We start from the raw sequence: 27894 nt of genomic DNA, 5'->3' as shown, positions 1-27894 counted from the left end.
ATGTTATCTCTGTTTATAAGGTTCCTGTACATTTTGAGAGGAATTTCCAACTCGCTTTTCTCACCGTCAAATGAGGAAATACACAAATTGACTTAAGCTGAAACCAAATAGCAAGAAAATAAAACCTAACAACGAACTTGAAATGTAGCGCCATTTAATTTACATGAAAACACCAGAGCATATATATCATTTGTAAATTGTGGAAAAAAGAAAGAAAAAGCTTGTAAAGACTCACAGATAATTTAAGACAAACATTCTACTCTTCTGTACAATGCAGTGTTTGTGTTACCGTATTTCCAAGAAGTTATTTATGCGGTTCAGTTTGTTCAAGATAATTATTTTCATCGTGACTGCCAAATTTTATTAGTCGCCACGGAACAAGATAAAGGATTCCAGAGGAAACCGATAAGTGGAGCAGTCACACATCAGTCAGACTGCGCCCTCTTGTGGACGTAAACGGCATCACAACAGCAGCTGGTCTATCAATCGGACTCTCGACCTTCATCAATGATGACTTATTTTGGTACGTAAACAATGACTTTTACGTAATTTGTGGACTATAGCTAAAGTATAAAGTGTTCAGTGATCATGCAGATTTGCCCAGAAGGATTTTTATCATCCATAAATGCAGATATTAGCATGTCTGCTCCAGTCTGCAGGTTATATGGTTCAGACTGACTGGCATGAGTGCAGTTTAGAATATGAAAAATAAAAAAAAAGACAGCGTGAGCCTTAAAAACATCAGATAACATTTTTCACCTCTGTAGTTCAACACTAAAACGGATACATTACAAGCCCTCCAGTTAGAAAAGAAAAGATCACCAGATCCATTCATTCTCCCTAATTTTCACAGTCTCGCCTCCCGGCTTGTTTGTTTCTCCTCCATGTACCAGGTTCCTCTTCTCTCCCGTGTTGCCCTCGCTTTGATTCAGCTGCGTCTCACCGAAACCAGGTTGTGTGGCCGTTCTGGCGTGCAGTGAGTTCATAATTCTCCTCTCTCGTGCTCCCATCGTCTTCCATCGATCTAATTTCGCCCTCCTGTCTGTCTTCTCTTGATTTTCTGCACACTTCCAACTCAATTGCCTTCAAACATTTGCTCTCACGTCAACCAGCGCTTCCCCCCTCAACCACAGATTCTGTAAGTTAGGATGTGCTTTACACGTGACTTGTGTCAGGAAGAAGTGTTTATACTGTATCGAGAAGCTGCACGCGTGCACGTAAAGTATGATTAGATGGGTGATTTTGAGCTGCGGGGTAAATTCGTGTAGAGATTACTAGACTGGCGGATGGCTGTAATCCTACACTTGAACCCATGTGCAGATTCTGCCTGAGGGAAATACGACTGGTTGATAAAGTCGTTACCTGAGCAGAGCAGAGCACAGTCAGAGCCATCGGTGCACGTTTGCACGGACTTGTTTGTCACATTCGGCCTCTCGCTCTCACACGTGCTGTTGTGGATGTACATGTTCGCTTTGGGGCAGTGGATGAGTGTTCCTTTCCTCAGCATCACATAGCCTGGGTACTCTTCGCCATCGGGGGGTTCATCTGGTGGTCCGGGGTGGGGCAGCTTCTGCTCAGCAGGCAGCAGCTGGGTGGATCTCTCAGGCTTGTCTGAACCGAGCACCTCTTCGTCAGACATTATCTCCAAAAAAGATGGAGCGATCTCCTCGAGACACGGCTTTGCCGTTACTGGGAGGTTCTGTGGGGTGAACACGCCATTGATAAACATGTGCTGGTTGATTTGGTGGGTTTATTTTATGGTCTATGTCTCCAAAAATCAAAACTTTTGCAATCTATACGTGCAAAGCTGCATTTAGCAGAATGTTTGGGGTATTAATATAAAATGATTTACCCATCCCTGTCCATTCATTTCTACCAGATACCCCTGAAGAACCTTATCAAGGTTGGGCACTGGAGGCCAAAAGTACAGCTTGAGTTTACTAGAAATATACATACAAAAAAAATTAATGTACATAGATTTTGAATTTACATAGATTTTGAAAAGTTAAACCTCAAATGGCACATTCAGGGTCTTCACTGTGTAATGCTGAGAAGAGCTTGATTCTCACCTCAAGTACTTAGGAAACAAAGCAACGGCGATGACGGTGATCATCAGCATGGAGATGGGGATACACAGCAGTAGAAATGTGCCTGGAAGACCTCTCGTTAGATAGAAATGGAATGATTTAACTCGCAGTCATGGACACAACACCGCTGTTTTGAGTGTACCCACTTTTGTTGGCGGGGGTGTCACCAGTAACTACCTCTGACCAGTCACTCCAGTCACCAGAGTAGATGTTTCCAGTTGGTTTAGCTCTGATCTTAGCACTGTAGTGGCTGCCCAGTGGAAGTTTTACACAAGTGCTGGTTTCAGGACCCTCTACGGATACTATCTGTGGACAGAAAGTGTCATTTTTCAATGTTATTTTCATTTTTTTTTAAAACTGCGATCAATTCGTTTTAAACAAATGTTTTAAGACCCAATATTTGAAAAAAATATGGGTCATGTCTAGTAAATTACGTTAAAGTCGTATTAGGATTACACAACTACGCCCTCTTTTGGTATGTCAGAGAATGACAATCGTATACATTAACCCTGAAAAAACAAAATAAAATGTCCAATTGTCCATGAATGTCCTCTCACCATCCATGCATTTGTCTCCCTGATTTGGTAACAGACTTCATATTGCAGGTGAGCAAACAAAATGGGGAGCGGAGCATCCCATTTCAGGCACAGCTTGTTTCTCCTCCACCACCTGTTTAGATGACTTGGTGGAGTTGTCCTGACTTTCAAAAGAAAACAGAATATTTGAAGTAAAGTGCACATGCAAAGGCTCAGTCCCATTTATTGACAATAGTAGTGGAAATATGTCACTAGTTCTGTTAAAAATCTATAATTATTTAACAAGTAAAGCCAAAATAAAATACTGACATCCAGGAAAGGACTCAAACTGTCTTACTGCTCTGGTACATGGTGAACGTTGGTGTGTAAAAGGTTCTGCTGAGCGGAGATGGATCGCTGCAGAGCTTAACCCTGAATCTCGAGGACTGGTGTCCCTGGAAGCGGCAGAGGTCGGTCAGGCTCTCCTCGGTCAGACACTCTGCCCAGTCGGACCAGCTCGAACCGTCACTGTGAGAAACCAGAGCAGCAGAAGTTCTGTGATCAGGAGGGTGTGACCCATCTAAAGGTTAATGGGTTCATGCATTTATTGTCCCATTTAGGAAGGGCTTAAGTGATAAATAATGTACCCCGGACTCGTCTTGTAGAAAAGTGTGAAGTCATTGTCTGGCCCGTATCTGGTCGTGTTCCACATGCAGGTGATGTTGTGCAGGTCAGAGGTGAAGCACATCAGTGAAATATCACCTGAACAACAAACCCAACACATTTAAACCATCACATCTGTGAAGGGCCCCGTGGCCAGCTGCTGGGTTACATATGTTCTCTTCTCCTGTTTCTACCTGAACTCTGAGGAACCATCGCTCGCACCGGTTTGGACCATCTGCTCCAGGGACCTGCAGCTGGGTTTGAGGCACATTTGGCTCTGAGCTGGACCTCAGTCACCTCTCCTGGAACCACAGAGCCTAGTATGCCCCCGTCCTTTGCCTGTTGGGAGAAGACTAGTTTGATCCTCTGCCATCGGCTGAAGCCAGTGTTGATGTTCTACAGTCAGATGATGGCGTTAAGGACAACAGTACCTCTTGTATTTTCTGCCCCAGGCTCGTCGAGGTATACCGGATCATAAACATCATATCATCTTCAAAGAATTTTGGAGCGTCACATTTCCACGACACCTGCAACTGGCCTGGTTCACCGTTGTGGTCCATAGACACATTGTAGGGGGGGTCCAGGAGCACTAAAGACAGGAGAGGGCCTCAGATGGATGGATCAGAGGACAAATAAAGACCCAGAGGACACTCGGATCTATTTTTCTACCTCCGACAAACCTAAACAGGAGCCACCGTTTGCTATGGCAACATCTGCTACATAGAAAATGTGAAGTGTAAAATATGTTGAGAGTGTTGGATCTGAGAAGAACATTTCTCACGGTGATCTTCCACACAGACGGTCCGTGAGTACAGGTGGGTGTCAGTGCTGCGCTCCACAACCTCCAGCTGCATTTCCACGTACAAGAGAACGTCCACGGCAGGAAATGAGCAGACGTGGAGGAACGTTCCCTCTTCGGTCGCCTGCACAAACAGTTCACACCTTTTGGTCCTGCGAGGTCACGGGGGGGAAAAGCACAGTTTCAATAATCTGGCGCCCTGTCAGGCGGCTCCATGCACACGTGCAGCCTCGCCGCACATACCCGCTGACCCTGTAGAACAGATCATAGGTCCCGTTGTCTGGCGTCTCAAAGAAGCAGGTGAAATCATGCAGCGTGCGCGTGAAACACTTGGGATTCTCCTCGTCCTTTAAGAGCAGACGATCTGCACGCAAACACCATATATATACCTTTATATTTGGATTTTTAACAGCTCACCTGACCTTCTTAAAGAAAACACTTGTAACATACATCTGATCCAGTAGTTGCAGTTTTCATTGCTTACCCTCTTTAGTTATGTTAAAGGTCCCGAATGTGTGAGGAATCTGGGATACACAGCAGACTAAAATCCACCAGGTTATGAGGGAGATCCCCCACCTGAAGGTGAGTTCCATGGCAGATGGACGCGTTAATGACTTGCACTGGGCCAACATTCTCTCTTTCTGTGTTTACGATGACTGGTGTCCTGTTTTTAGTGGGAGGGCTTCGAGCAGCACTGGAGGGGCTGGACCAGTCTGCTGAGTGGTGTGAGGGACGCGCGGGAACAGTGAGGAAGTAATGAAACTGTTTTGGCTCAAACTACCTGGCAAATATGAACAAAGGGACGAATGTTTGAAAGCTGCGGAGACCCGATTTTACTGTCTTTAAAGATGGTTTTTAAGCTTTAATTCCTCCCATTTTTGTTTGTCTTTTGGGTCTCCCCGGCGACCAGAATGAAACTAAAGTTTGTGACTGAAACACAATTTGCAACAACATCTGCTACATTGATTTAAAGCCAAGCCCCGTAAACCCCCCTCGATGATTCTAAGAGGGTTTCTATTCATTTAAGTCGTTACTATTAACAGCGCTGACAGGAAATAAGTATCCAAACAAGTGTTGCAGATAAGACTGTTTCTCCCAGTGTGTCCTCACCAGTGAATTCATTATCAAGCTGCTGTGACGCCACCAGGTCGGACCATTTTTACATTCATTTATGGGGGAACACAGGACAAAAATAGGATTATAACCATGACATAAAGACAATGAAGTCATAGGGACTGACCTGAGGGTAGTTTTAGCCTAATTCAACATGTTTCTTCTCCTGTCCACATATGTGATTCATCAGAACCCCCACGTTTGACAGACACTTCTCTGCCTGTGGTGGGTTGGGGAAGGAAACCCAGTGACAGATCAGTCCTCTGCAGCAGGGCAGATCGGTATTAAACTCTACGGGCACTTTGGAACCCACAACCTGGGTCTGCGGTTCCCCATCACGCTCTTCAAGAACCAGTCCTGAACCAACATCATGCGCAGCACTGGAAACCAGAACTGGACACACAAATTATAAAAAGTCCTGTGGTGATTCCAGTCACCACACAAGATCTTTATTCATGGCACCAGTTAAAGAAAAGGTTCTGTACATTCTTACAGTGGCTACATCATCATACGCTGTGTTAGGACGTATAGTCTTCTGAGTTTGGTAGCAGCTGCTGTCGAGCTGCCCCGTCTCAGCGTCACATGCTAAAAAACACCAGCCACGTTTGGACTGTTATAAGTACAACAATTCAACATTAAAATAGGTTTTACATACAAAAAAGGTAAAGATCAATATAGCAGAAAGACCTGGCAGTGATAGGCTAACAGTAGAATACAACCATGGAAGGATCAAGCTGACTTTAAGTGCTACTTTGTGAAACAGTCTCAGAACTTCAGGGTTTGTGGTCCAAGTGGCACTTTGAATTTCTATATCATCTATAATCTCTTCCCTCTCCACTCAGGAGAAAAAAGTCCGTCATTGACACCCCACAGACCCTGCGGCGTCACAACAAGCCATATTAGCCCCTTGCCCTCATCACTAGAAAAAAGTTCCAGTATGGGAAGATAAAAGAAAGCATCTTTCCAGACTTGTAGTGACGAGGGCTCAGTATTTCCCAAGAGGTGAGTAACCGTCTAATCTCTCCGTCCAAGGCCCAGCTGCTCCTCAGTGTCCTTTCACAGTCCTACGTCTATAGCTGGGTGCCCTTCGCGGAGCGCCTGGCCCTCCTGTCTCGCCGTTGCGAGGCAGGGAGGTGGCTGTAACGTGGGGACCATCCTCTGGGTTTCCTCTTGGGGCTATGTGGCCTGCTAGGGTCTGGGGGGGCTGGTAGTCAGGCCTCCTCAGCTGTGGCATCTATCCCAGCATAGGTGAAGTTTTCAAACAGAGCCATGTTCACATAAGCCTGGAAGACGGATAAAAAGAGTCTCAAGTGGTAACTACAGGGTATTTTCCCAGCCTTCCCCTTCTGCCAGCACTGTGTGAATGCAGAATTACCTTCCTGGCCTCCTGCATCCTGCTGAGCTGGACAGAGATCTGGGAGAAGGGGGGCCTCTCGTACGGCCGGTCCCTCCAGCACAGTTTCATCAACTCGTAGCTGGACGGGGGGGGGGGGATCGAGAATGAATAAAATGCTGGACGCACAGATGAAGCCAGGCGGTGGCTAATTAGGAAATGCCGAGTACTTACACCTCATCGTCACAGTTTTTAGGCTTCTCCATCCGGAAGCCTTGTGGTAGTTTTTCATAAAGCTCTGCACACGTCATACCGCAATAGGGTGTACCACCTGCAAAAGGCAGGACAGACACGTTTGCAAACTCAAAGTAAATCCCTGCCGCTTTATTCTGTAACACTCCAGAACGTTAGTGCTACATGAACTCAAATGATATATTATTCGAGGAAACAATTCTATGCTCAGTATTTACATATGATGCTATTGATTGAGCTCGTTGTTTGCTGCACTGTTTATGTGCTGATGATTGATTATTCAGTCCTGCAAATGGTGGGAAATGAGAGGCGCGTACTCACATACTTACCCAAGCTTACAATTTCCCAGAGGAGTACACCGAAAGACCACCTGCGAGAGGAGATGCAGTCTTGAATTTTTAAAAGCACTGCTAAATGGAACATAAACGGCAGTAAATACTGCAATACTTTGAATCCTCACGAATCTTTGCACGGTCGAATCCGAGAGTAAGTGATTTAAACATACTGTACTATCAATCATATTAGTGTTATTCGTGTTTGAGTTGTCACTTTCTCCATGTTATCATGTTCACTACTCTGTCTGAGCATTTCAGCCGTCTTCCGTTGGCTGTTTTGACTTGTTCTCTGTTGTGTATTAATAGGCTTCAGTTGACAGACCAACGTCTCAGTTTGTCTGCTATGTTGGACTCAAGGCTTCCTGGCTGTGCTTATCAGCGCGGCAGCACGCTATTATCACCCCGCCAGTGACAGAGGGTTGATTTGTTGTTTTCTGTGGGCAAGCGTTAAGTGCCGTCTCTAAGGGAGACTTTTATATCGGCCTTAATTATTTTATTAAAGCTTCCATGATGCTGTAATTATAGCTGGAATCCAGGTTTATTTAATGCGGAATACAGGTATATGAACAGGTGAACCAATACTGCAACTTACACGTCACTCTTGGTCGTATACACGCTGTAGTTCAAGGACTCAATGGCCATCCAGCGAACAGGCAGCCTTCCCTGAAAGCCAAGCAAGATTCTTCAGACCATCACTTATATTTATGTATGTAGAAAATGTAATAGCCTCATGATTGGCCTAAATAACCATTAATATCTGTGCTGTGGTTGATGCCATACGATCATAACAAACCCTGCATTCCAAATGACGACCGCCCCCTGGCGGCTAACAGTGAGAAGTGCACTTTCCAAACACTCACCATTGTCTTCTTTACGTAAACTTCCTCACCACGGGACAGGCCGAAGTCTGCTATTTTTGCCACAAGGTTATCACCTACGAGAACATTCCTAGCTGCCAAATCCCTGTGGATAAACTAGTGTCGAGAGAACAGAGAATTACTGGAGAGGCTGTATTGTCTGACATTTCAATTGTTGGTAGACTATATCTACATTACTCAAATAGATTCAATTAATAACTATGAATCAAGAGTAAACTGCCGGCGCGTCCTCATCCTACCTGTTTGTCGCTGAGATAATGCATTCCTGTCGCCACGTCAACTGCAAACTGCAGCAGCTGCTGAGAGGTCAGCGTGGAAGCGGTGCCATGCTCCTTGGCAAAGGCAGGGTCCGTCTCCAACACCCGACTCTTCCTCAGGAAGTCGAGGAGGTTTCCGTATGGAGCATATTCGATGGCTATGTACAGGTAACCTGGACGAGACAGAGGAGGAGAAACGGTTCATTCTCAACCTCCACTCTTCCACCTGAGCAATAGTCACCCAAACTCCAATAAGACGGCACCCATTAATAGCGACTTCTCTTGTTTTCTTAAATGCATTAAAAATGGACTTTTATGGAAAATAACAAACTAAAGGCTGCAGTCCTGGCTGGACTACAACAGTCAAGGGGGACCTCGGTGTCCAACACTTCCGCCTTCACATGGACAAAAGGGAAATCAGGCCTTTCATACTCCAGAATCCACGTGGAGTTAAAGCAGATGGTTGGGGCTTTGTAAAAGTTTAAAAAGAAACATGTTTTGAGCCAGACACGAGTTTCTAGAGGTCACGAGTCTTTTGTGCTTCTTGGCTGGAATTCATGTGGATTTCATCAGAGTATCAGCACAATTTGTTAATACCATATGTGAAGAGGAAGAATGACAGCATGATGGACAAGGGAATGAATTTATGTGTAATTTAATTATTCTGCTGGCTATGAGGGGTTATTGTCCTCGGGGCCTGCTGTGTCTGCACCACGTGTGAAGCAGCACCTTCCCAAAAAGACAGAGGAAAACCTCTGAAACCAAGAAAAATAGCCCAGTGGTCTTTGCACAATCCCAGATCACTCACCAAACATCTTTTGATTGCAGTATATTTTTTTTGTTTTTTAAGTTGCCAACTCAGCAGGGAAGATGTTCCCCTGTGGTTGATTTAAAAGGCTGTTTGTGTTCCTCTTTCCTGATATTCAAGCCTCCATATTATCAGTGCTCATTTCCTCCTAGAGTCCTGCTTTGACAGTGCAAAGGTGCCAGAATCCTCCTGTACACAACACTGATATCTCAACAGAAAATTCCCTCCAGATCTCAGGGAGACGAAATGAAAATGCCGCACATCTTTGCCCCTCTTTTATAAACTGCACACAGATGTAGAGTAAATCTTGCCCTCCTTCACCCCAATAATTCTTCCTCTCCTCTTTCCTTCCTTTTTTCCTCTGCTTTAAACATGTATTTGTGCTGAGCTCTCAGTTCTACCTTCTCGAGGGCACGAGTGTTATCATCCAGCACATTGCAATTCGATCATTCATTAGAAGACATCTGTGGGAACCTGATACAGAAAGGTAAAAACTCTGAACCTACACCAGAACCTACCAACTGCATAAATACTTGAGACAGTTGTATGCTTACACAAATCAAACAAATGTGAAGTTGAAAAATGCTTTTGGCAGCCGAGGATTATTTAGAATGGAAACAATCAGATGGTTTCCAGGTGCAGAGGAGATAAGATCAGCGGGAGTGTCTGTTTGGATCTGGAAAACCTCAACGTGCTGAACCGAATAGACATTTAGCTGGATTGACAATTTGGTCCGAATATTATATACACACTGAGCAGAATTTTTCACTACACATAGCAGATGGTCTAGGCCTCCCTGCTTGGCCAAAGAGATGGACATTAGTGAAATAACCAACAGCCTGGAATTCTGCAATCTTGGCAGTCCCCCTGCTACTGTAATAGCATTTAAAAAGGCCACGCTCAAAGGTGAGGAATAGCGCAAAAGCGCCACTAGAGGGCGCCCACTCACCTCTGTTCTCGCAGGCTCCGATCAGATTGATGATGTTGGGATGTTGACCCAACTTGCAGAGTACCTCCAGCTCCCCCGCAAAGTCCCGGTGGTCATTCTCTGAGGCAAACTCTGCAGGCAGAGCAGCACAGTTGGGAGTTTTCAGAGAAAATGCAACATAAAAGGGGAGCGCAGACGACCATATTTTCTTTGGTTGAATCAACGTGAGAACAGTTACCTTTAAGCATTTTGATGGCAGCGCTCATTTTATTCCCATCCTTCTTGACCATGGCTTTGATCACCTGGGTACAAAATACCAATTAGCTTCATTGTTTAATCATGTCATCAAATAAGAGCAAAACTAGAGAGAAGGTTTCATTATTTTGGGAAGTTAAAGGTTTCTAAGACCTGGCCAAAGTTCCCCTCTCCGATCACATCTTCAAACTTTATGTCCTCCCACTCCAAGATGGGATAGGTGAGCGCCTCTGGTGTTGGCTTGGGCCTCCGTGTCAGCGTCAGTGTTCCTGAGTTAAACTGCAGAATCGTCTCCTCACCCTGAAGACGTAAGATGTCATGACAAACAACTGTCTCCAAATACATCTGTGCTCCTGCCTGTGCATTCTTACCGATCCAGACTGGTAGGTGAAGGTGCGTCGACGGTTGAGCATCATCTTGCGGATGAAGAACACCGCCAGCAGTGCCAGCAGGATCATAACACAGGTAACAGTTACTGAGCCCACAATTGCCACCAGCAGCTGGTAACTGTCCCCATCAGGCCTCCCAGCTACAGCCTTAGTGGTTGGAATTAAGTTCTCCAGGCCTGTGTGGCAGAGAGGAAGAGATGTGAGTTAAAGACTGAGGAAAATAGAGCAGGACTCTGTTCTATGGCATAATTGAGATCATTGTAGACAGCGTTCCTGCTCACCATCTCCTTGTGTCGTCGCCTGAACGAAGTCGCTCCACTCTCCCGGCACTTTGGAGAAAGCCCTGACTCTGAACTGATACAGCGTGCTGCCGTTGAGTGCCGTCACATCTTTGGTGGTCTTGACTCCATCATCCGTGTCCACCCAAGGGTGAGGGCTCCCCTGGCCAACCGGCTGGTACTCGATTATGTATTTAATGATGCCTCCATTGGGGTCGTCGGGAGGCTGCCATTTCACCTGGATGGCTGATATAGACAGAGGCAGAGCCTGGACATTGCGTGGGGATGATGGACCTGAGAGAAGAATAAATATCAGTAGTCCTGGGAAAATGTTGAATAGCATTAACTGTGGCTGAAAGGTAAACTGAATCAATCCTTGAAACTCCCGAATCTCGTGGGCAGAGAGAGTCAACTAGCACCAGATCAAACCCATTTACTGTATTTATTCTCAAAACTCTTCCACTCGAGCAAAGGCCAAACCCCTGATATAACCTTTATGAGACCAACATTGCATGTTTTGCATCATTTTGCACAGCAGTATTTAGGAGCCTTCCTTGTAGTTTGTTAACAGCAGATTCTATTTACCCTGGCTGTGGATGCGGAACTGGTAGGGTTTGGAGCGCGGCCCCTGACTGCCACAGTTGATGAGGCGCACCACCACGGTGTAGTCTTGCTGATACTCCAGGTTGTGGAACTTTGTGGAAAGGACATTGAGCACAGTGGTCTCCTCTTGCAGTTTCTCACTATGAGGCGGCGGCCCGTACAGCTGCACTAAAAAGCCACTCGCCGTGCGAGAGTTTACGCCACTGTTGGCGGGCATTCGCCAACGCACAGTGGCGTTGCGGCCTTCCACTGAGCTGATGTCAATCTCAGGTTGAACTGTGGGCTCTGCGGTGACAGAGAACACAGGATGAGCTGAACATTCTGACAGCTCCCTCCAAATTTCTGCGTTCAGGTCAAAAATGGTTCACTTTAATGGCCCATGAGAGGTGGAGAAATAGTTGAAGAGAACTCCTATATCATTTGGATGCTGGACAGTAGTTAGGAAAACAAGCTTTTTTGTTCTAAGATACCAGTCTTCAATCCAACAAAGGGTGGCTTTCGTCCTTTAGTCACAGTCAGATGTTTATTGGAGGACTGAATGAAATTTCTTGTCTCTGGCATGATCATTTTTGGTCGGGTGGCCTCTCATGACAACATACACAAAAACAGTCCATATGCAATGATGATGTAGAAGTGCAGTGATATAAACTCCAAAAGTAATGATATATTCTTTGATTTCAAGCAAATATTTACAATGACTGTGTTTAACACATGAAAGCACAAAGTAAAAACAAGAAAAAACTCCAAATAGACCCTGGTACCTTTCTCAAATACATGATGTAGGAAAATGCTTCAAGTCTGAAGAAAACAGATAGAAAACTATTTCTAGTGCTCCTTTTATCTCTCTGCACCACACTGAGAACTTTATTATGCTTCTGAGGTGCCTGAGGCTTTTTTCCCTGTTTAATAAATAGCAAACAGTCCACAGATCTTTTCATTCTGTTGGCATTACTCTGTTGTTGCTCCATCTGAGTCACGAGGGCAGATATGGTCCTCGTGGCAAAGACTGCCAGCTGGCAAAAGTGCTGCTCAGCGACCCGTAATGAACGTTTTCTATCAATGAAGCCAACTCCAACAGGCTTGCTTAGTGCAATCCTGACTTTGGCTGTATTATCTGATCCCAGGAACAAGTAACATCTGCACTTTAGAAATTAACTTGACTTTCCGGCCATCTTCTTACCAGGACAGTCAGTCTCCATGACGGTCTCCGGCCCCGGAACCCCCTCGCCACCTTCCCCAGGACGACTCAGCTGCACGCGGACTCGGTACCGCGTTGACGGCTCCAGATTCATCAGCGTGATGGGCTCTTTCTCACTATAAACTGGGAGAAAGTGGTTACACAAATTGATCTTATCTGTGCTCATCAATCTTCATCAAGATTTAGTTAATTTGATGATTTACCTATGATAGAAGACGAAGAACCCTCATTATTCTCTGGTGTATAGAGAATTTTGGTGAAGATGATGGGACCGTCTCCTCTGTAGGTCTCCCCTGGCAAAACCAGCAGTTGCTTACTTCTTTTTTCCAGTAGTTTGGGTACAGTAGTAGGTACAGGTGGCTCTAAGGAGGCACATCAAAGAGTATAGTTGTAAAGAATGTCCACAACAAGAGGGTCATGGGATGGAAGACGGTCATGGTTACCTTTAACAGTGACGTTGAACTTGCGGGAATCGTGGCCACCGTTGGTGGACACCCTGCACTCCCATAACCCTCCTTGTTGCGTGCTCAGGCGTGGGATCTTGAACATGGCTGTACTCTTATTCGAATCCATGACGGTCTGAGAAGCCTGAGATCAAAAAACAATAAAACGGTGTGTGATGAAAACAACAACATATTCATGAAAAAATGACATTTTCATTTCCTGTGCCTATATTTTTGGCTGCTGTCTGGATCTAAAATGAGTGAAATCTTAATTTCTCCAGGACATACTGCCACAATCTTTTTTTATCAGATTATCAGATGCATGACAGAAAATAAACTGTTGTTGGCAACATGTGGTGACTGCAGGACAGATACAACAAATCTCTATTCAGCCAATTGTGGTGTCGATTTCCTCTTACTGTAACCCTACCTTGACCCTTAAGGCTTTAAAGTCACAGAATTTCTCTTTATGCTTTAGCAACAGTATTGAAGCTCCACACATTGCTTACACGATTAAAAGGCTCGGAGGGACTTCTACTTTAGCTCTTTATTGCTGTAATAATGTAATCACTGTGTCTCAACTGTGTCTTTGTGCCTGCATGATCAGGAGACCAGGACACCATATGCGTAATGTTGCATAAAGAAGAATAAAGACACCTGGCTTTTACAAATCTCTGTAGGAGGTCAAGCAGACACACAAGAAGTGTAGCAGGTTTTTTTTTTCATGAAAAATGTGGGCCTTCTGTAGAGAACTCTCTGATGTGGGAAGAGCACGGGTGGTTTCTTGACTTGTTTTCAAAAATGCCACGGATGACCGAGAGCTGGATCGCACATGTATTGATGTTGGAAATGTGGAATACCACAGTGACTACGTTACTGGACAGGGTGAATATTCCACTTGCAAAACCTGCCAAGTTCGAAACCATTAGCTAAGCAGTGTTTAGTCTGAGTTTAATTTCTTAGCTTAGAATGTGTTAAAACCTCATATAAATCTGTAATTTTCAGCTCATTGTCATCATATTTCTTTCAATGAACATACAAAGTTACATTAAAGCTAGCAAGATTCCAACAGAGCTATCAGCATGACTATCAGCAGGACTGGTGGATTACAGCACGAACACTTTATATTTTGTCTGAGTTTTCTACCTCGAGCACAGTGCTGTCCAACTTTCTCAGCTCGATGCTGTTGTGGCTAGGAAGTGGATTTCCTGTGGCTGAACAGTAGATCTTAGGGCTGGAATTGAGATTCCACTCCAAATTTCCTTCCAATTCCAGGATCTGGGGTGCCCAATCTAAAAAAAAATGCAGGTTAGGACCGAGTTTAGGGGCTCAGGAGGTTCTTCTAATGCTGCTGCAATATCGTGATGTATAGATGTTGGAAATAACGCATTAATGTCAAACCTACCCGATTTCTCACAGCTTTGTCCTCTCCACCCTGTGGGACACGTGCATCCAGTGAAACGCTTGCAAACTCCCCCATTCTGGCATTTACAGCTCAGCTTGCAGTCTGGTCCGTACATGTCATTAGGACAGGCTGACAAAAGGAAGAGAAATCTGTGATGTGTGAGGTGACAAACACAGAGAAAGGGGGAGGATATTTTTCACACGTACGTGTTTCACAGCGTGTGCCAAACCAGCCGCTGGCGCAGGAGCAGCCGTAGGGGTCTGGGAGGCAAAAACGAAGCCCTTTGCAGCTCAGGTCGGAGCCACATGATTGTTGGCAGTTTCGGCCAAACATTCCTTCTCTGCAGGCTGCAGAGAGCAGAAAATTCAAATTCACAAATGCTTTTATTTAGATGGCTTTTGGTATTGTGGAGCAACGGTTAAACTACTACTAATGTTGCGCTTATGATTATTCAGAATTATTAACTATTGCAGTTTTTTTTAGAATTTCTATTTTTGTCTGAAATGGTTCTTGGTAATAGTATTGGATTAAAGAAGATTTCTTCCCTAGAGACTGAATAGTTAGGTGAAGATGTGGGTTGTGGTTGGTGTAATATACCAAAAAGGAGTTCAGGCTGTAACTAATAATCTGTGTGAGACTTTATGAATATTTCCACCTTTCCTTCCTCACTTCATTTAGGTTCTGGTGTTCTCTTGCCTCCCTGATTGAGGTACAAACCTGTCTCACAGCGCGTTCCCATGAATCCCGGAGGACATATACAGTCTCCGTCAATATTGTGACACACGCCGCCGTTCAGGCACTCGGAACAGTCCTTATCACAGTTTACACCCCACTTCTTGTTGGGACAGTCTGAAGAAGAGAGAGAGAGAGAGGGCTTTTTATTCTTCAGAGGCATACACAGAATGTGACTGTGGAGTAAGCTCAGCAGATTGGACCTCATCCTATGCTCCAGTTTGAAGTACTTATGCCAAATTAAGCACAGATTGCGGACGTGACCTTACATGAAAAGGATAGAAAACTGTTATTTGGGATATGAAACAAGTACAGATGACGTGTTCACATTATAAAACCTTGTCCACAGTTGCAAAATGTTCCAGATAATGAAGAGAGAAGCTACAGGAGTTTGGATGTATCAGAGCGGAGCAGATGGAGGGCGGAGTAGGCGTTAGTACTGCTGATGCGTCTCTATGACGCTGCGGTTTTGATGAGAAGAAATTCGATTTCTATATGTTATCCTGCTAAACAAAATCAATAAGATTTAACAAAAAAGAAATCCAAAACACTTGTTTTGTTTAGCACTCCTCCAGCAATTGCAAAAATTAGCACATGGCTCAGATTTTGTGCTTGTTTCACCGTGCCAATGTCAGCTTCACACCAACCTCGAACAATAAGCCTCATCCAGGCCCCGTGGAGAGGGGTGTCCCCCATGTAGCTCGCGCTGTAGATGCCTTGATTGGCAATAGTTGTGTTCTCCACTGTGAGCACTGCAGTGGAATTGACCATTTCGTTCCAGTGAGTCATGTAATAGTAGTTTCCTGCACCAAGCACATGAAAACATGAGCAGTGTTGTTAAAAACAAAAGCCCAGAAACCCAGTAGATATGGAGTTGTTGTTCTCTTTAGATGATTCCACTCTTTCTTCTGTCTTACCATTGTATTTCCAGGTCACATCTCTCTTCTCGGAGCCTAGTAGCAGCATGCTGAGGTGAACTGTTTCTCCCTTGTTGACCGTCAGTGTAAGATGGTGCGGGACAAAATTGGCTACAAGGAATAAAGATGCACATAAAGGTCTAGAAACCAACACCTTTAATGGGATACATAGCAACCTTTATCATACAACTGATGGAAAAACTGTCAACCTCTGACCTGTGTTATAGTTGTTGATCATCGTGATTGTTTCCAGCGGACGAGCTTCCTGTGTGGAGGCACAGTAGAAGATGCCGATATGGTCAAAGTCTCGAAAGTCCTGAGCCTCCACCACCCTGTTTCTCCTTTTGTGCACTTTAAAATTGGGATGTTTGGATAGAATAAAGATCTTGTTGTCTCTCGTGATTTCCAGCTCAACCTGGGCAGGGCTCCGCTCTCCATTTATACAAGAGATGGAGAAATGGGCGACACTCGTGACGTTAGCTGTGGAGATCATGGTCAAGTCGATCACAGCATCTGTAAGACAGCGTGTTTAAACTGGTTACGGGAGTCATTAAATGTATGAATTTGATACATTTAATGGTTAGAGATAAAATGATGAACCTTTGAAGACAATAGAACAATAAGATGATAATTCCTTCTCTTTTTTGATGAAATGATTTGTTTTTCCACAAAAAGACTGTAGGTAAATGAGACAATGATAATAAATCAGTAACTGTTCACTTAATAATTCATGATCACATCGCTCTCAGGCTGTTTATACGGGTCTTTATGGATTAACAACAAGTTTAACGTTTTTTTTTTCTAATAACAGGGCGAGATTAATTGTACACTTTTCTAATGTAAGTTATTCATTTCGAGTCAACCATCGTGGAGGATCTGACCACATCATTTAGCGACAGATGTGATTCTGGCTTACTTGAGAAGGAGTGCAGGGCTGTAAATACCCCGCAAATAGCAATATCAGTCCAATAACGGGAAAATCTGCCAGCACGGAGTTATTTGTTTAAAGTGCCAAATCTAATATAGTCAGTTTGTTCTGCATTCCTTCTCTCTGACATTCAAGCTCCAGATCTACAAAACAATGGCAGGAAACATGGATGAGCTTCTCTTCTCCCCCCAGAGTTCAGATGCCTCCATGAGTCCCTCTGCGATTGTCCGTTTTAATAACCCCAAAATTAAAAAAGGCACCTGCCCAAAATAACTACTGTGTAACTTTAAAACCTTCTCTTTATTCTATTTATCTAAAAAACATTTAAATATATGAATCGATTACTCCTACAACTAAAAAGGAAATATGGACACTTTCCCTCCCTATTTTAAAGGTTAAATTCACAAGAAAAATAAATTAGTTCCCTCTTACCTGACAAACCAAGGCAGCACAACAAAAACACCCACAGAGTCCTCATCCTAGTAATCCGAGTAACAGGGCAAGAAAGTCAGATTTATAAATCAGATCTACAGAAGGTTGTTCTTCCAAAGCGGCGACGCTGCGGCGATGGATGCGCTTTTTTACGCATAACTTTAAGGAGAGCTCCAGCTCAGGTGGAAAAGTTCTTATCGGCCACTCTCACACAGCTTCCATGAGGTACCGGGACAGTTTGTAACATGCAGTTGGAATTTCGGCAAAGCTCTGCTTTCCCGGCAGGGTGGGAGAGGAAGGAAGAGCGTCAGCAGCCGGCGGAGGACTCCTGGCGCTCCAGACCTCCCCGACGCGATTAATGAGTTTCAACTTTGTCACTTCAGGCTCCAGGACAATGCCAACCTCCCTGGAATTAAGTATTTAACCAAGCGTTTTAATCTTGCGGCGGTGAAGGAGCTTTGGTTTGCTCTGAAACACATGACTCCATCGTAAACGTCGCAAAATGTGAAGCATGACCAACCTCTCAGAAATATTAATTATGTCTCAAGTAATCCAGATAGTTTCTCTACTCGTCTTACTCTGGACGCCAACGAGACATAAGCATGTCCCGAGTGTCCCATCCTGAATATTAATATTAAGAGAGGGACATTAGGACAGTGTAGTAAAACTTGCTATCATGTCAAACCAAACATAAAAGTTTTGTTCCTCCTCATCAGTTGCTAGTTACAATCCTACAGCTTTAATAGGAGCCCCTCCCCTTTCCAATCAATCACCCTCAGGAAATGATGAACAATAAGCTTGTTGTGTCTATTCTGCCATTTGGGTCCTAATCTTTAAAAAGAGAGATCTTCTGTCTCATGTGCTACAGAGGCCTGTTCTAACTTCACTCTGCCCCCTTTAAATTTTATTTTTTCTTTACGTTTCCGTGGCTGCAGACAATCGAGTTGAAGTTGAGTCAACTTCTTATTGTTTGAGACTTCCTGTTTTCGATTTCAGGGGCTCTTGTGACTTTCTTCACCCTACAAAATATTCTGCTCCCTTCTGCAGTGCACATCAAGCGTGTTGGCCCTGGACATCTATCAATATATCATAGAAAAGCAAACAATAGCAAGAACAATGACAGATTACATATGAAAAATAGCTCAGCTGCTGAGGTTGAAGAGGAGTAGAGGTTAATGTTTTGTCTACAGAGATCAGCATTTCCATCCTTAAACAAAGCACCTACGGCGCCCACATTTTGCCCACATGCGTATTGTCCTCCTTGACCCGCTTGACCTGAGCAGTTGACAATCCAGGGGCTGTTCTTTTGAACCAAACCTTTCATGTCCTCCACAGTGAGAACCACTGTCATCAATGATTTTAGGACAGGAAAAATAAAAGGTAGGAAATAAGCAGCTCTAAGCAGTAGAAGGCTGAGGTTCAGTGCATGTTCGGCAGAGTTGTGCCGCTACAGAAAGCCAGATTATTACAAGAGCTTGGTGGAGCCTCTATAAGTAGCCAAAAAGGAAGAGATTAAGGTTGGGTCAACACAGATGCTTTGGGGTTTGACTGTATTAGGGTTGCCAGTAGCGCGAAACAAGTGCTTAGAGAGTGTTTTTCTAAGTGTGTGCAGCGTGCACGGACACATGTGCATCTGTGGCAATGCCCGTGCACGCGTGTCAGAAATGATTCTGTTCGGGTGTCTATGCAGGGATTTGTGGTGCAAATCAGATAGAAGCCATTGTCTAAAATTCTCTGCTGCTGTGTGTTTGTTGTTCCAGCGTCTGTGACCTGCTTCAAAGCACAATGAAACTCCCACGACCGTAACAACGGAGCAGCATTCAATCCCGTGCAATGCAAATTGAAGCACTAATGGGCTGTAGGCGGCCAAAAATCTCAGGGATCGTTCAGGCCGTCCAACAGCTTTCTGTGTGAAACCAAACTCCGATCTCATTGTATCATGCGGCAAGGAGACACGCCGCAGATGTTCTCCTTAATCTCCAATGTGCACGTGCTGCAAAATGACCTGTGCACGAAAAATGTAGTACCAGGTGGAGCAAGGCGAGACGTCATTCTCATCATTAAACTTGGAAAACAGATATAAACAGAATGATTGACATCGAGATGGTGCAACAGGTTGACGCAGCCTTTTTCTGGGAACTGCCTTTTTTTAAAATTTCAAACAATGACACCCACTGCTGCGGTTGTCCTTTTAATCTTGATTTTAACTTCTAATCAGCACATATGGTGCTGCCAGACAGACTTTTCACAGTTTCATCGAAACTACAGCTTTGGCTTCATGTGTTGTCAGCTGTGAACACAGATTTTCAGTCAAAAGTACACACGGGCCTTTGTGTTAAAGTCCTTGGACCTACCTTTTTGTTTGGATCAGCACCACAGATAATGTTTCATTTCTTGGCCTTTTTTCCAGTCTGCCTTAAATCCATGTGTAATCTTGTTTAAAAAAAATGCATTGGAAACAAAAACAGATGAGAGATGATGTATCACCTCATGGGCTGATATAATAATTTAGAACCAAACTGTACTTTTAAACTTGGTTACCTACAACAGTGGCACTCTTCCATACAGGGCAATATTACACTTTTGCAAATTTACATTGAGAATAAGCTAAATCTGTAAATTTCACCCCGATTCTGTTAGCTACTGAACTAGCAGCAGTACCGACAGTCCCTGGGCATGCATTTTTTACTTGTTCGTGACATTCTGCTGTAGTTCTGGAGGTGGTGATGGCAAAGCGAGGGTGTTTGGAAGTGAGGCCGCCATCAGAGGGGGGAGGTGTCGCAGACTTGGTGAGAAAGTTTGTATTAAATTCCCATTTCCTCTCATTGTGTAGCTGGCTGGCCAGATTCCACACGCACTGATCCATAAGGACCCTGAGAGCTGCAGAAAGGGTGTCACTCACACCTCACAGCCCCCTTATATCACCCCCATGATTTCAGCCCAGCTGGAGTTATGACACCCCCCCCCCCTCCACTTCCATCTCAAAGTACCCCAATCTTGGCGGCTGATATATGGAGCAAAAAACCCTACAGAGACACAAATATCTCCTTGATGAATGTGCCTGAGACGGGACCTTTGAGTGATGTCGTAAATGAGACGATGAAGGGCAGAAAAACAGAGCGCATGTGTGGATGCATTAAGTGGACTTCCCTGACATGGAAGTCGGATTTCCCAAAAGATTAAGACCTCTAATGCTTTGAGAAACCAGTGCTTAATTTCTATGGAGATATTGCATGTGTTTGCAGAGTGTATTTCACTACTTACAACCGCTTACAGCCTACAGCCTGATGACAGGTTGACGTTATATCATCACAGTCAGTTGCTAATGTTCCACAGGAGGTGGATTAGCCAGTGCCTTGTAAATTTTCTTTGAGATAGTAGCGATAATCAGGAATATCAAAAGACAAAACATCCAGTACTGGAGAGGGCTAAAAAAAAGTGCACATTTTGATTTCCACAATTACTCTTTTCTTTGACTGGCTGTAGCTTGAATCAACTGTTCCCTTTTCTAAATGCACCATTAATAAACCTGAAAACAATCAATGTGTTACTGCATATACACTTATTATATAATAAACAACCTTCCAATTTCATGTCAATGTTATGTTCTAGATTTGAACACTGGAAGAGTGACTAAAAGACCTGACTGTGCAAAAGGACAAGAAGTGAAGATCACAACAAGGGATTCACTCCCAGCTTTAGAGCTTGTCACATCCTTTTCGGTCCCTTACTTCCTGCCACTTTCCCACTGGGTGTGCTTCAAACATATGGACTGACACATGCGTATGTGATAGTATCGGCATGGACCACAGAGGGAGAATGTGTGAAAATACACACAGTATATCTACCTTTTCCTGTCTTCGGATCCATCTTCCTGTGCCCTGTGAAGCTACGAACAGCTGGTAAATGATCTCAAGGCTGCCTCTTAAAGCTGTTCTGAAAAGCTCCAACATGCAAACTTTAAGGAAGAATAAAACAAAGTTGATGCATTTTCTGTGGGAGAGAGAAGGAAGCTGAGGCAAAGACAACTGGACATTTATCTACCTGCTGCGGATCTAAAGGACAGATAGATGTTTTTATTTTACAAATTTAACCCAGCACTAAACAATGACCTTGAAAACACATTAAAACAGGGACTAATCTGTATGGATCATTAATCTGAAATGTCTCTGTTAAAGAGATAAGGGACAAAAGATTACACTTGTGCTATTGTTACTCCTGTTCTGAAACAATACGCTGCTCAATGATATTTGCTGTCTTCCTGCAACAAGCAGGATTGGTTGTATTCTCTCTATATTTCATTAATTTTCAACAGTTTTTCCCAGCCTACACGGATGATCTGTGCATTTTGTTATGATGAAGACACACTCTCACGCTTACCCAAATCTAACTTGGACGAAGCAACACATTTCTAAACTCTCTCTTCCTGTCCATTCATCAGTCACTGGAAAAAAAACAACATGGCCCTGACTTGATGTCGAGCGACCCACTCCGGCAATCTCTGTCTCCGAATCTGCCTCCTGGGGCAAGCTAGGGCACGACGATGGGGACGGAGTGATCTGGGTCTATCACCAGATGCTCAGGAGGCTGACCCTCCGAGCTGACACCACATAAATCGTCCATGTAGCAAAGGATGTTGATGAATGTTGGTGTTATACCAAACACTGACCTCACACAGGTAAATATTCTCTACACATGGAAACACACACAGGCCTTATTCGGCGGTGTTGTGGGGATCTGGATCAGACAAAGGACGACTGATCGACCTTTGGTCTACAATCATTTAGAACAACAGTGTCAGCAGACCTGGTCTTCTATTAGAGGGATAATCATTTCCAGATCAGGGGGACGGGTTTTGCAATCTAATTACTTGCAAAATCCATTGTCACATTTCAAAACTAGAGCTCCACAAATAGAAAGAGGGTTTAACGGTCCACCCATCTATCTGTGGTTTCATCACACTTTTGGCTGGAGTTATTGGGATGTTTCTGCCATATACTGAAAAAGAGAGAAGAAAAAGTTAATGGAAGCTGCGCAAAACCAGTAAAATGCCAAAGGAAATAAAATATCGATGTAATATTCTGTTAATGATGGAAAACCTTGGAACGGCTGTGTTTTTAACTCTCCCTATGCAAGTTAGAGTGCAGCAAATCCTAATGACACAAAATGAAAATCTGCCCCATTAGAGAAGGGATAAGAAGGAAATTGTGGAAAGGGAGTGGTACTGGATCGACCCAACTTGTCTCTGGAATATTACTGCTGTTTCTAAGGAAGTTGAATAACACCCTGTGAGTGCTGAAATGCAGAAACATGCAGGAGAGGATTGCGTGCAAATGTGCTTTGAGACTGAAATGGAGAAATACACTATTCAGCACGTCGTTACCTGAGGGAAATGATGTGAGATGAATCTTCCAAATGTTAAAATGGCAAAGAAATGGTAAAGGAACCACGCAAAGTGAGAGAGGGAGAAAGAAGAGAGCGCGGAGAACAGGCTGTTGTTGCTCTTCCAGATTCTCCAGAGAACTTGAGCCAGAATCAGGAAGAGGTACGGCTGCTGGAGACTGATATGTGTGTGGAGGAAGTGGAGGGAGCGCAGGGGCAGGAATCACCCTACAGGCAGGAAAAGGCCTGTGGAGGTGATGGCGGGGGTTGGAGGTGCAGGGTCTCGGCTTCTGTCTGATGGCTGTTTGCTCAGTGCACGTATGGATTCACACACATACATGCTCCTCCAGCAGCACCGCAGTGCACACTTTCATACTCCCATCAACCGAGGACTAAAGAAAACACTACATGCAGCACTGTGCTGAACATACTATTTATTCCACATCTGTTTTCGCAAGGAACATAATTTTTATTTCAAAGACAAACTGAATGGCGCTCCTGGGTTTGGGTGTGTACAGTAAAAGCTCTCGTGTAGATATTTCGGCCGTCTTGTTGAAAAGAATTTTGTACAATTCTAGAGCGATGTTGTAGCTTCGTGAACGGATGACCAAATGTGGATATGCTTTGACAGATACATCTTTTAAGTGAAGTGTAAGCTTAGACGTCAACATCTGGATCCAGCATTGACCACAGTAGCAAATCACTAGAAAAAAACATAGTAGGCCTCAGATCAATGCCGGTAGGTGGACTACATTTGGATCTTATTAGAAATATGTGCACTTTTACATTCAACTCCAAAGTCAATAGGTTGACTGTAATCCAACAGAATAACAGTGAGTCACTGTTGAGCTATCTCTATGCTTATGTGAACATTGTCTCTTAACATGTTTTTCCAGTTACCATCATTTATTTAACAGAAACCTTTGCCAGCTGACATAGTTTATTGACTCACTGGATCATTTAGTATGGACCCTTCTCTTACTCTTTTGAAAGCAGGTAGAGGTCAGACTTGTTTTGCTGCTTTTAGTTTTATTGATCTACACGAAAGGTTAAAAACTGACTAAACCCAATCCACCGGAAAAATTGGATTCCTGATCAAGATTAGGTGGTTGGGGCTCAATCCAAACAAATTCAGACTCTATCCTATTCCAAATGCATGTTAAAGAGTGATTTTGTTAAATGGCTGCCTATAAAAACAACAACTGAGACAAAAAAAAGGGTTTTATAAGCTCTGAATTTAGATAAAACTGCCAAACGTTCCAGAATCCATTTTGAAATTGTTGACAGAGCCTCACTCAGTTTGTCACATTTCCAGATGGAGGCCACATATGGCTTCTCAAATGCACAAAACATGCAACAATGTGCAGCTATCACCTTGTAAAGTGCCCACAGGATATTTTGTGAGACCCAATCGTTCAGTCATTTCATCCTGCTAGGCCTTGTTTTGATACCAGGTGCAAACCTGTTTATCATACATCTTTCCCCAGTCCTTCTCTCCATTGTTATGTACGGCTTGACACGTGCTGTGATTTCCGTCCTCGTAAAAGACTTAAAAGAGCTGTCACACGTCCCACTAAAAAAGAGCTCTGCCCTTTGACCCCTGTAGACCAGCAGTAAACATCCTATGACAGAAGAAATGGGGAAAGCCCCCTGCAACCTGCATATTTCTCTCCATATTTATGGCTGCCAAGATCCCACTAAAGAACGCGTTATCATGACAACCGCATTTGACTTTTCCTGCTTTTGCTTTTCTTTTCGTTTCAGCTTGAAAACTGTTTTGAGGTTTTACGTGAGTCATGACAGAAGCCTTAGGTCAAAAACACATTCCTGTATGCAACAAGGCTGTATGCAGGCCCTGAAAAGGTCCAACTATAGTGGGAAACTCTTCGTTCAGCCAACGCTACGTTATCATTTTACTGTCCAAACCCATCCCTGTCCCTGGAGCCTGCCCTAAGACATACAGCCAAGACATCCTGCAACCTGGAACATATGGAAGAAGGGAGGAAGAGTAAGGGAGAGAGACGCAACGATGCAAAAGACACTGCGCCGTGGTCAGGATGTGGCCCCATTGTTTTCAGGGTCACCTAGCTTTTCCTTTCAGCACCACAGCAGGACTGTTCTCTCCCCTCAGGCTGTATGTCTAAAATAAACAAAACTCCTTGTCCTTACTAATCGTATCTTGTCTTATTTCCTCCCTTGTGGAAGGGTTGAGACAGAGTACTACACTGTATATCAACAAGGTGAGGTGTGGCCCCTGGCAAGCCTGATTAATTGGCACTAACAAATGTTTCAAGAAGAAGAAAAACCCACATGAATCACTCATTTGCCTACTCACATGGATATCTAATAGAGCATCAATAATAAAAGACAAATGGAAAAATAAAACAGTGGTTTTAATGGTTTCTTTTACATAGCTGTAAACTGATCTGCTGACCTGATGCTACAATTATTGCCCAGATGTCATATTTTCTTCCTGGTTTGTTCAGTTTTGAAAATGATCTCTGACTAGATCTAAAGAATCATTGGACAAAGAGGAGCAATGGCTGGTGGGAGGGACTCTGCACACCTTCAGTTAACCATTAACTATTTCCTCTGTGAAGCAGCAGCAGAGCACACCTTGTTTAACCTTTGTACAATATTTCACCATGTTGCAGTGAACGCACTGCAAACAGTCAGAGTGAACAGGGAAGTGAGGAAACGGCTACGTTTGGAAGCTGAGCAGGTAAGTTTAAACCAAAAACTGGTCTTTAGAGATGCCATGTTCTGGTCAACAATGTGCAACAAATGATCTGCCTAATCTGACAGGACTTTATATTGAAGTGTGTATAAGGACCGGATCCAAGTGCAAGACATTCTCAAGTAAAAGTAGATCTTAAATAGGTAATATATTATCGATTATCATATAATGCTTCCATATCCCAGTAATTCAGAAAGAAGGAGCTTTAAAAGTGAATTTATTTCCTGCACTTGCTGCATGCGGGCCTCTCAGTGTTTTCACCCAAAACACTGATGCATCACGGGCAGCTCAGCAGTCACACAGTGAAAATCGACTTTATTTACATAAGAACGTGCTGAAGCTTATGATTAAATATATATTTCATGATTTTTGTTTTATAGTATTAAACTGGGTCTAACTTTCAGCGTTCACTGATGCAGATGAAGCTTCTTGGCAATAATATTGGTACTTTGCTGAAGGTAAAAGGATGCAAGGATGAAAAAAAAGGTGCCAAACAAAAACAAGGATGAAAAACAAACACTACTTCTGTCAGCTGGTTTTTAACTCAGGCACCATCAGAACCTCTGCCATTATCTTTACCAAACAATGGAAGAGCCAGACTCCTCCACACACTTTCAAACTGAGACAAAATACAGATCTTGGCAGAGAGATGAGAGGAAAAGGGGGAGGCTTCATGTTGATCTGTGTATTGTTGGGGTGAGGGTCAAGCGAAGGACGCCTCTTTGATTTTCTGGCCAGAGAACCGTCTGGGTGTAAAATTTATTGTGATTTAGTCTATGTGAAGCCAATACATCTTGGGCAAGTGGTTTTCAAAATACATGTACTTAGATTGATATAACAAATCTCAAATGCCTGAACAACTGCCGCGTGCCTTAAGACAGATGGATGACTGGTTATGAAATATTGCTGACTGATTATTATCTCCCACATGATTCAATTGGTAGTCATAGCTAGTCAATGTATAAGCACTTTTTACTTTTATAAATTGTTTTAGATGGGGGGGGGGGGGGGGGTTTAATGGTGTAATGAGGTAGTCACCAATTAATAGTACTATAGCATGAGGTCTTGTGCAGATTCGAAAGCTTACTTGAGGAAAATGTCTCCACCGCTGCACAAATGCCATCAAAACCAGCTTAATTAACCCATAAAACCAGTTGCATTGAGAGCGTTCAAAGGAATGTGAGCACGCTCCACAGGCACTTCATTTTGATGTTTAATTCAGTTTGCAGACAGAAAGTTTCACAGCCTCTGGCCTTCATTAGTGTCTCCAAGGGCACTTGATTCTCAATTTGTGGCACCAAAAAATACACTAACTAATTCAGCTTTAAAGTAGCTCCTCGAGTGTGTGCTTTCAAACAAACCCATACAGCAACAGTCATAAACACAGTCTGGCACTTCAGGCTTCTCTCCCATTAGCTCCTGGAGCTGCACTGCTTGGTGTGTGAATTTTGATGTGCTTTGCCTCAACAAGGACAGAACAGGAAGAGATAAAGGCAGCTCCGTCGCCGTGTTTACAGCCAACAATGCTGAACAGAATAGCTGTAGAAGGTGAAGAGGAAGAGGCTTAATGACTGACGCTAGGCAGGGCACTCCTGCTGTGAAAATTTACCCTGGAGCTCCAATAAATATATCATGCACCAATGATATATGTGACATTACGCAACTGCAAGCTGGAAAAAACACACTGAAAAACAAAAATTATTTTCTACTTTAACCAAAAGACTTGCCCAGCTTATCCTGAAAGAAAGTCAAATGTCAGTCATAGGAGAATCTGCTTTTTTAAAAAAACTTTGACCTAATCATTGTAAACAATAAAATTCCAAAATGCTGCAATATGGCAGGTTAAACATAAATGGAAATAAGTGAACCTACGCAGGCACATGGTTTACTCAAGCAAATGTCCTAACAGCTACAGGCGATTGCACACAAACATCATCTATCCTTCAAACACGCTCGTCTATCGATTCAGAACATCAGTTGTGGCATTTCTTATGGAGAAATAACAGCGTAACACCTCGCAGATCACGTAATTAATTCAATGGGCAGAAATGCGTGAGCACTCAGCAGCTCAGAGGCTGGTGCTTGTTAGTGCTGGAGGTGGTTGATCAGCTGCACAAGCACTGTTGTTAGGAGCGCTGAGGAGCCCACAGCTCCACCCTGGTGGCTCAGCTGAGCCTAATCAGCTGCTGCTCTATTGCTGTGAGTGACACCAGAGGACTGACACAAC

General features: G+C 43.7%; 3 protein-coding genes across 7 annotated transcripts in view; 1 reads left to right on the top strand and 2 right to left on the bottom strand.

Moving 5' to 3' along the window:
• Positions 1-137: 137 nt before the first annotated feature.
• On the bottom strand, positions 138-4731 carry mpl (MPL proto-oncogene, thrombopoietin receptor). 2 transcript variants are annotated; one of them, XM_057038988.1, is made up of 12 exons: positions 4549-4731; positions 4308-4428; positions 4047-4216; positions 3697-3854; positions 3460-3604; positions 3250-3364; positions 2961-3130; positions 2645-2787; positions 2234-2393; positions 2070-2160; positions 1853-1940; positions 138-1699 (listed from the first exon to the last, which is right to left on the bottom strand). In XM_057038988.1, the coding sequence occupies exons 1-12, from the start codon at positions 4694-4696 to the stop codon at positions 1229-1231; spliced, it is 1980 nt and encodes a 659-aa protein (XP_056894968.1). In that variant the 5' UTR covers positions 4697-4731; the 3' UTR covers positions 138-1228. The 2 variants fall into 2 exon arrangements, with proteins under 2 accessions (XP_056894968.1, XP_056894969.1); XM_057038989.1 differs by having other exon boundaries at positions 2070-2151; positions 4549-4730.
• An 852-nt stretch (positions 4732-5583) lies between these two features.
• Positions 5584-27894, bottom strand: part of tie1 (tyrosine kinase with immunoglobulin-like and EGF-like domains 1) — a 24559-nt gene continuing 2248 nt past the window's right edge. The window contains exons 1-24 of one of the 3 annotated variants that reach the window (XM_057038984.1): positions 17549-17862; positions 16405-16701; positions 16189-16299; positions 15919-16074; positions 15257-15388; positions 14746-14886; positions 14540-14668; positions 14281-14426; positions 13135-13279; positions 12895-13053; positions 12674-12814; positions 11476-11778; positions 10894-11184; positions 10595-10788; positions 10377-10523; positions 10207-10270; positions 9990-10100; positions 8215-8405; positions 7958-8071; positions 7690-7760; positions 7092-7132; positions 6745-6841; positions 6553-6652; positions 5584-6460 (exon numbers count right to left, since the gene is read on the bottom strand). In XM_057038984.1, the coding sequence (XP_056894964.1) occupies positions 6389-6460; positions 6553-6652; positions 6745-6841; positions 7092-7132; positions 7690-7760; positions 7958-8071; positions 8215-8405; positions 9990-10100; positions 10207-10270; positions 10377-10523; positions 10595-10788; positions 10894-11184; positions 11476-11778; positions 12674-12814; positions 12895-13053; positions 13135-13279; positions 14281-14426; positions 14540-14668; positions 14746-14886; positions 15257-15388; positions 15919-16074; positions 16189-16299; positions 16405-16701; positions 17549-17594 (3399 nt within the window). In that variant the 5' untranslated portion in view covers positions 17595-17862 and the 3' untranslated portion in view covers positions 5584-6388. Of the gene's footprint in view, positions 6461-6552; positions 6653-6744; positions 6842-7091; positions 7133-7689; positions 7761-7957; positions 8072-8214; positions 8406-9989; positions 10101-10206; positions 10271-10376; positions 10524-10594; positions 10789-10893; positions 11185-11475; positions 11779-12673; positions 12815-12894; positions 13054-13134; positions 13280-14280; positions 14427-14539; positions 14669-14745; positions 14887-15256; positions 15389-15918; positions 16075-16188; positions 16300-16404; positions 16702-17548; positions 17863-27894 lie in introns of those variants that run through there. The other 2 variants (XM_057038985.1, XM_057038986.1) reach the window with 2 other exon arrangements.
• The window catches only part of c7h1orf210 (chromosome 7 C1orf210 homolog), a 6036-nt gene continuing 3657 nt past the window's right edge, over positions 25516-27894 (top strand). For both annotated transcript variants that reach the window (XM_057038999.1, XM_057038998.1), the window contains exon 1: positions 25516-25652. The gene's annotated coding sequence lies outside the window, so the exon portion shown is untranslated. The remainder of the gene's footprint in view (positions 25653-27894) is intronic.

The sequence above is a fragment of the Takifugu flavidus genome, chromosome 7 (genome assembly GCF_003711565.1).
Source record: "Takifugu flavidus isolate HTHZ2018 chromosome 7, ASM371156v2, whole genome shotgun sequence".
In the NCBI taxonomy this organism is placed as follows: domain Eukaryota; kingdom Metazoa; phylum Chordata; class Actinopteri; order Tetraodontiformes; family Tetraodontidae; genus Takifugu; species Takifugu flavidus.
Note: the sequence above shows the minus strand (reverse complement) of the source record. Positions and strands in the feature narration are given on the sequence as shown.